The sequence below is a fragment of the Corvus brachyrhynchos genome, unplaced genomic scaffold, assembly GCF_000691975.1.
Source record: "Corvus brachyrhynchos isolate BGI_N302 unplaced genomic scaffold, ASM69197v1 scaffold110, whole genome shotgun sequence".
Taxonomy (NCBI): domain Eukaryota; kingdom Metazoa; phylum Chordata; class Aves; order Passeriformes; family Corvidae; genus Corvus; species Corvus brachyrhynchos.
This window is the reverse complement of record NW_008235751.1, coordinates 200833-208443: the sequence shown is the minus strand read 5'-3', so window position 1 is coordinate 208443 and position 7611 is coordinate 200833. Positions and strand designations below refer to the sequence as shown.

General features: G+C 41.4%; 1 protein-coding gene across 1 annotated transcript in view; it reads right to left on the bottom strand.

Moving 5' to 3' along the window:
* Positions 1-1056: 1056 nt before the first annotated feature.
* Positions 1057-7611, bottom strand: part of LOC103625245 (polycomb group RING finger protein 3) — an 89714-nt gene continuing 83159 nt past the window's right edge. Inside the window, exon 8 of the mRNA XM_008644655.2 lies at positions 1057-1104. Coding sequence (XP_008642877.1) covers positions 1057-1104 — 48 coding nt within the window. The remainder of the gene's footprint in view (positions 1105-7611) is intronic.

Genomic DNA, 7611 nt, shown 5'->3' with positions numbered 1-7611 from the left:
ATTCTCTAAGGTGCTTGCATGTCTGAGCACAAACACACATACACATATGGTAGTTTGCATCTCTCAGGGCTTGACACAAGCAAAATTATCAGTTTAGGCCAGACAGTGCCCCAGTAATCTAATCTGACCTCAATGATAAATAGTAATTGAGCCATAAACAGATATGGTTTCATACAGAATTGGTTTGTAGTTAACTGAAGAATTTTTAGCTAATGAATGGAAACTTGTGCAACATCAACAAAAGGTATAAAAAATATTTCCTAAAGTAAAATTAAAATTTTGAAAGCCACAATTCTATGGAATATTTGCTTTAAAACAATTTCACAAGTTCGGTGCTTATGAGTATTTGTTATGATCGGATGTAATTTATGTCATGGCAAAATATTAAGGCATATTTTAAAATATCAAGTGAACTCATTTCAAATCAACATGCAAAGTGGAGATATTAAAACATAATAAAGAACAAGCATTGTGCAAAACTAATGAAGTAATTGGATCTCTAGGCTTTTATGAAGTTTTCAATGCAGCCTAATAAATATTATCAGTCACTGTATAATTAATTATGTTCAATGCTCTATAGAATGGCTTGATTAAAGCTGACATAATTGGGCATACTACAGAAAACAAGAACACCTCAGAAAAATATACTGAAACAAGTTGTAAAGTTTAAAGAAAAAAAAGTAAAAGTAGTAATTTGGTGTTAAAAGCAACATTTTAACTTTCTCCCACACCATTTTAAGTTATTTTTGTGCAACTACAAATAGATGAATCAGGCTGAGCTCCATGGAACTCTGCAGTGTTTTCACTATCTGTAAACTCAGTGCTTGTAGAATCCTGTTGAGTTTACATTTATTTCATTTGTACAAAAAAAATATTTTTTTTTTGGTCCAAAGATCCATGCAGAACATCCCTAGAAATATTCAGTGCTGTAGAAGCACTACAGTGTTCCAAAATTATTCTGCTGGTTTGTCACATGAGAGTTAAGTGCTGCACTAAGGTGTCAGATGATAGTCTCTGCAAAAAACCCCAAATGTCTAGAAGGATAATAAAGTTCTCCTACAGCAAGTCCATTTTGGGTCTGTAATGTAGCAGTAGAGGTGCTTTCTGCAAGACAGAATCATCAGACAGGTTAAGGGGCAAAACCAAAAGGAATTAATATACTTTATAAATAAAACTTATCTGTTTCCTAAATTAAAGTTTAGAGAGACTATCAGAGTAGCTATATTTCAAAATTTTACCAAGATACCTGACCTACAGAGCTCCTCCCAAAAGAATCATTCAACTTTTGTCTCAGTAATTATTCATCCTAAGAGTAGCTACCTAACACTAGGTCTGGCCATCTAGAATAGAACTTGTTCCCAGCAGGAGCCAATCAGAGACCATTGGGGAAGGGCATAAGAACAGGGCAAGTAAATAGCAATAGTCTCCAGAATGCTTCCCAATCTCAAACAATTCAGGAATTTCCTAAGATAGATGTAGAGCTCTATATTAATAGTCCTTACCCAATAATTCTTCTGTGAATTTACCCATTGCTTTTTTAAAGCTATGTAAAACTTTTAACATCTACATCCTGCAGTGCACAGTTCTACAGATCAGGTTTATACAACATAAAGAATGGTCATAAAAGCCTCTTCTGCAGGAGTTTGTATGAATTGGCTCTTTAAGTACTTATGTGTGTGGATGGAGCAATAGTTACCTGAAAAGAGCAGGCCAAAGAGAGGAAAAGTTTATGCTGAGAATCACTAAATGATTGAGGTTGGAAGGCACTTCTGGAGGTCATCTGGTCCAACCATCTCAAGCACGGTCACCTTAAGTCAGTTGCCCTGGACTATGTTCAGATGGCTTTTGAATATCTCTAACGAGAGACAATCCCTTCCAGTGCTCAGTCACCCTCCCAGGAAAGAAGTGTTTCTTGACATTCAGACAGAACCTCCTGTGTTTCAGCTTGTGCCCATTGACTCTTGTCCTGTCACTGGGCACCACTGAAAAGAGCATGGCTTGGTTCTCTTTACACCCTCCTTTCAGGTATTGATATACATTGATGAGCTCCCCCCCGAGCCTTCTCTTCTCTAGGCTAAACAGTCCTAGCCATCTCAGCTTTTCCTCATAGGAGAGATACTCTAGTCCCTTAATCATCTTCGTGGCTCTTTGTTGGACTCTCTCCAGTATATCCATGTCTCTATTGTACTGAGGAAGCTGGAAGTGGACACAGGACTCCAGCTGTGGCCTCACCAATGCTAAGTAGAGGGGAAGGATCACCTCCCTCAATCTGCTGGCAATAGTTTGCATGATGCAGCCCAGGACACTATTAGCCTTTTTTGCAGCAAGGGCACATTGCTGGCTCCTGTTTAACCTGGTGTCCACCAGGATCAGAGGTTCTTTTCTGACAAGCAGCTTTGAAGCTAGGTGGCCCCCAATGTATCAGTGCATGGGGTTGTTCTTCCCCAGGTGCAGGACTTGGCATTTCCCCTTGAAGAACTTCATGAAGAAAACATGTGAAATTCTCCCAAGGACCAATAAACAAGGGCACCATGTCCTCCTACTCCAGCCTTAGCAAGAAGCCCCAGGCACTCCCTGCAGCCAAAGGCCTGAAGAGATACATCTTCCTCTGGAGCTCAGTCTGAATCAAGACATCTGATATTCCAGGGATAGTTGCTCTAGTTAGTGCTGAGGACCATGCCCCAAAGTACATCATTACTATTGCTGAAAACACATAAACTACCTTCAGCAGAGTTTCTAGACAACTTCTGCGTACTCTACCATAACAAATGTTATGCCTGCTCAGTACCTCTATTAGTGCTAGGTTCACCAGTTATATAAGCCCCTCCCTAGCACCTGCTGAAAGTGTTATTGACCATTCCTAATTAGGAGTCAGCTGGAACAAAAGCTCAAAACAGCCTTTGATGAAGAACAATTGACAGTACTCAGCTGCTGCTAGAGCTTGCTAGAATCACACTCTCCTTTCCCAGCAACATCAAGCACCCTGAAGTTCCTCAAGGGGCTCCTAGGAGTGCCCTGATGATCTCAAAAGTTGTTCCCAGAAACCACTGTGCAAACTGCTGCATCTGTTGGATGCTTCTGTTAGTTGCACTAATCCAGAAGATGGAGAATGTTTTATGAACAAATGTGGGGTTTCTCAAACATTGCCAGGACATATCTATCATGTTCTGACCACCCTTTCCTGATGGGATACAAGTAGTTCCAGTTTCCATGGTAGAAATAAGGATGAATAATATTCATTGAATAGTGGATGAATTATGAGAATAAACTGCTCAAATGCACCCCTGCTATTCTCAACAACTGTCCATACAGCAAAATGCAGGAGAACCTACCTGGAATCAATGGATAGAAATAACAGTGTGTTAAGAAGTATCAGGGACTAGGTTTAAGAGAAAAGGGAAAATATTCTTTCATGGATCAAGAAAAAAACAGGGACTTACAGTAACTATGAAGATGGACAGAGAAGAGATTGCAGAGAAATAAGGGTAAGAGAAATGTGCAGGAAATGGTGACAATAAGGTTTGTAAATCAGAAGAAATGGACCAAATCTGTATAAGGCTGTGGAAAGTGTTAAATGATTCAGGAAAAAAATATGGCAAAATGGATTAGGAAAAAAACATGGGATAAACTAAAAAGAGTGATACAACAGCTGAAAAGAAGAGCAATAGCAGCAGTATACCTCAGTGCTCAAGCTTCACTGCCCTACCCCAAATTGATGAAAACCAACAATAGAGCAGTCTGCTTTGGGTCCAGGATTACCCATATGAATGGTACCTGTGTGCTGAATACAGTAGAATGCTGGGGGGAGGAACAACCCCAATATTTTTTATGAAGTAGAAAAAAATACAGTGTTTTCCTGGACACAGGAGCATGAATCGCTTTGTCTAAAACTTGTCTTAAAGAATTTATTTAACAAGAAAATATGAAGGCAGTCTCTATCAACAGAAAGGAAGGTAAAGGCCTTAAATATTATATTATGAATCTAATAACAGGGGAGTAAGCTGCTGATATCAAGTATGAGGTTGCAAATAATAGCAAAGAACCTCTTATTTTAAGAATTGACTGGATAATGGAATGTGGAATCTTAATTTTTATAGTGATATTTTGTAGAAATATAAAAGAATAACGGAAGCAGGGAAAGGCTGGTATAAAGATTTGAGAGAAGATGTACAAACTATAACTGAAATAGATAAAGAATTCTGGAAACAACAGGTCCCAGGATAATGGCAGAAAAAAGTCCTACAGTGTGGAAAAAAAAATTACCAAGTTGAAACAATGGGACCCTCAGTTTGCCTCCCTTATACAATATCCATATCCTAAAAAAGCTAGGCTTGCTCTGGGAAAAATCATTAAGGAATGTTTAGAACAAGGTGTTTTGTGAGAAATTATAAACACATATGTCAGGGTGCAGTGAGGGACATTTTCTCCCTGAGGGATGAGGAGCCAAATGCGATAACGAGGCCAGCAAGGCAGGAGCCTTGCTGGCCAGAGACTTCACAGTACCTGAGCAAGGTGAGCAGTATAGACCCAGGGACGATAAACAGGTTCAACTAAGAGACCAGGAAGTTCATGGTGATGAGGCAAGTCCAAGATCAAGAAAGGAAGTCAATCTGCATGACTGATGAGAGTAACCAGAGTCAGACAGTGATCACCGAGTAGGTCCATAGTGATGAGGCAAGACCAAGGTCAGACTAGGAAATCAGGTTGCAGGTCAAGGCCCAGGTCCATGGCAAAGCACAGCTGTGACTGAGCTGGAGTCCAGTACTCCTATGGCATAGCTCAGGTAGGGACTGAAGGCCCAAGACTGAGCTGAACTGGGGCTCCCAAGCAGAGAATGTGGAGGCCCTGAGTAAGACTGGTCAGGACCATTAAAACCTCTTAGTGCCCTCAAGGGCCTGACAGTATAATTCTCCATTATGGCCTGTTAAAAAGGCTGATAAAAGTCCTGGAGAGTGATGGTAGACTACTGTCAGATAAATAAGTTCATCCTGAGACTGGCTGCTATTGTGGCATACATATCTGATATTATTGCTAATTTACAAGAAAATAACAAGTGGTTTTCAGTTATAGATCTGTTTCATTGCCATCTGACTTACTGAAGAATCAGTTTGGAGATTTGATTTCACATTTAGAGACAAATGATATACCTTTATTTAGGCACTGCAGGGGTTTTAAAAAGAATAAACATTATGCAGATAAAATTCTAGTGATTGGAGCTACAGAAGTGTAAGAGACAAGTATCTGAGTTTTAAGATTAACAGACTAAACAGGATTTAAAGTAAATTCAAATAAGGCCCAATTAGGGCAACACCAGGTAAACTACTCAGGTATTGTAATTGGGGAAAAAGAAAACTTTGCTGGTATCAGGAGACCATTTGTGGCATGATGTTTCCCCCTACCACAGAAGAGCTTATCTGTTCTATCAGCTGGTTCGATAGTTTCGGGCATTTTCCCCCTCACATGAATTGATGAGATAACCCAGGCCAGCTTGTCTGACTAGTGAGTTGTCTCTGGCTAGTGAGTTATCTCTCTCTGGTGCCAGAGGTGGAACTCCCAGTTGACAATAAACAGTTTGCCTTGAGAACAGGATGTAGGGAGATAAGCTGCTAGAATTTATGACTGACAGACGCTTCACTTTACAAACTATAAAAGCTGCACAAACTTTCATGAAGTCAGAAGTTTCCTATACACACCCTGGAAACGTGTAGGACTTCTTTCTGAAGTTTGGATGCATCTTTGTGGTTACTTTTCCGGAAAGTGAGTGAAAGAATTCTGTGTGTACTCCATCAATTCAGTGCTAAGTCACATTGACTCCTAATCTATACTATTTCTTTGCTAGCTGTAATATAGGTACCTTTTATCATGCACTGTATTTTTATCTACTAGTAGTTATTTTTGTTTTATCCTGTGTAGTAAGTCTGTTTAGAGTCTTATGTGTGTTAATCTTGTGTCTATTCAATAAATAATTCATTTAATAATAGACCTAATCGGCCATTCTTAAGAACTTGCAAGCAAGAGCCATTTGGGATGCAGGCCACCTCAAGCAGAGTTACTGCCAGAAATCTGAGTCAAAGGGAGGACTTGTCTAAGCTCTCGTCTCCATTTGTAACACCATTATGGAAATTAATGAGAAAGAATCAGGAATGGAACTGGATCAAGGAACTTGATGTTTTAACTAAACTGAAAGAAGTTGCTTTTAAAAGCTCTGATTGATTCAATGGGAGCAGTACCATTACAAAATTAAAAAGCATATCCTCTTAAGAGGGCTGAACAGAAATTATCTGGCTGTAAGAAAGACTGTTTAGCAGCAGTCTGGGCTATAACAGTCTTAGAAGCTTTCACCCTTGACAGTCCAGATGTAATCCAATTGTATTAGGTGTCTGTGGCAAGGTTTTTGTAGTGAGGAGGCTGCAGGGGTGGCCTCTGTGAGAAGAGACTAGGAGCTGCATTGTACCAGGCACAGCCAATTTCATTCATGTCAAAAAAGGACCCACTGCTGACCAAAGCTGAGCCAATCAGCAAAGCTGGTAGTGCCTATGTGAAAACATATTTAAGAAAGGACAAAAATGCCAGACAGGCAGAGGAGAGGGTAAAAAAGTGAGAAACAGTAGCGCAAACACCAAGGTCAGAGAAGAAAAAGGAAGGGGAAGAAGTGATCCAGGAGCTGAAGCAGAGATTCCCCTCCACCCTGTGAAAGAAACCATGCTGGTTTCATACTGCAGCCCGTGGAGGACCCCACACTGGAGCAGTTGGATATTTCTCGAAGGAATTGCAGACTGTGGAAGAAACATGCTGGAGTAGATTTTTCTGACAGGACTGTAGTCTGTGGAAGAGTCCATATTGGAGGAGATTTTTTCCTGATGGACTGCAGCCTGTGGAGAGGAACCGATCTGGAGCAGGGAAAAAGTGTGAGGAGGATGGACTGGCAGAGAGAAACTCTCATATACTGACTGTAACCCCTCCATACCTCTTGTGCTGCTCAGGGGGGTAGAAGAGTTGGGAATGAAGGAGTGAAATTAAGCCTGGGGCAAGGTGGGAGGGGGGAGGTGTGTCTTGGTTTGAAAGACAAGTGTCTGCTAAGGAAGGCAGGAGCCTCCCTTGGAATGGCAGATGCAACTTCGCTTCCCTCTGAGTTATTATAATTTTGAAATCAAGGGGGCTTTCAGGCAAAGATATGGGAAATAGGAATAACAGTTCTTTATTATTATATATCTATATGTGTATAAGCAGTCAAACAAACAACAATAACTATGGCAGTAACAGCAAACAATCACAAACCCAGTCCCAGCCTTCTCGGCTGTCAGGCCCTTTCCCCTCGGGTGCAGTTCCGCTCGCAGCCGGCAGGGGCGCTGGCGGCTCCCGGTGAGCAGGGCAGGTGCGATGGTTCCCCCTTTTTTCCGGGGTCCAGCCAGACCCTCGGGAACAGCAGGCTGGAACAGCAGGCTGGAACAGCAGGGACGAGCAAAAATCCCGGGTGGCAGACGAGATGTATCAAAATTCCGGAGCTGCGGTGGAAAACCCCCGGAGGTCTCAGCAGGCAGGGCAAGCGGGGCTACAGAGTAGTGAAGGCTCAAAGCAACAGCAGGAGCAGGGCGGCCGCAGCCCGGCTCC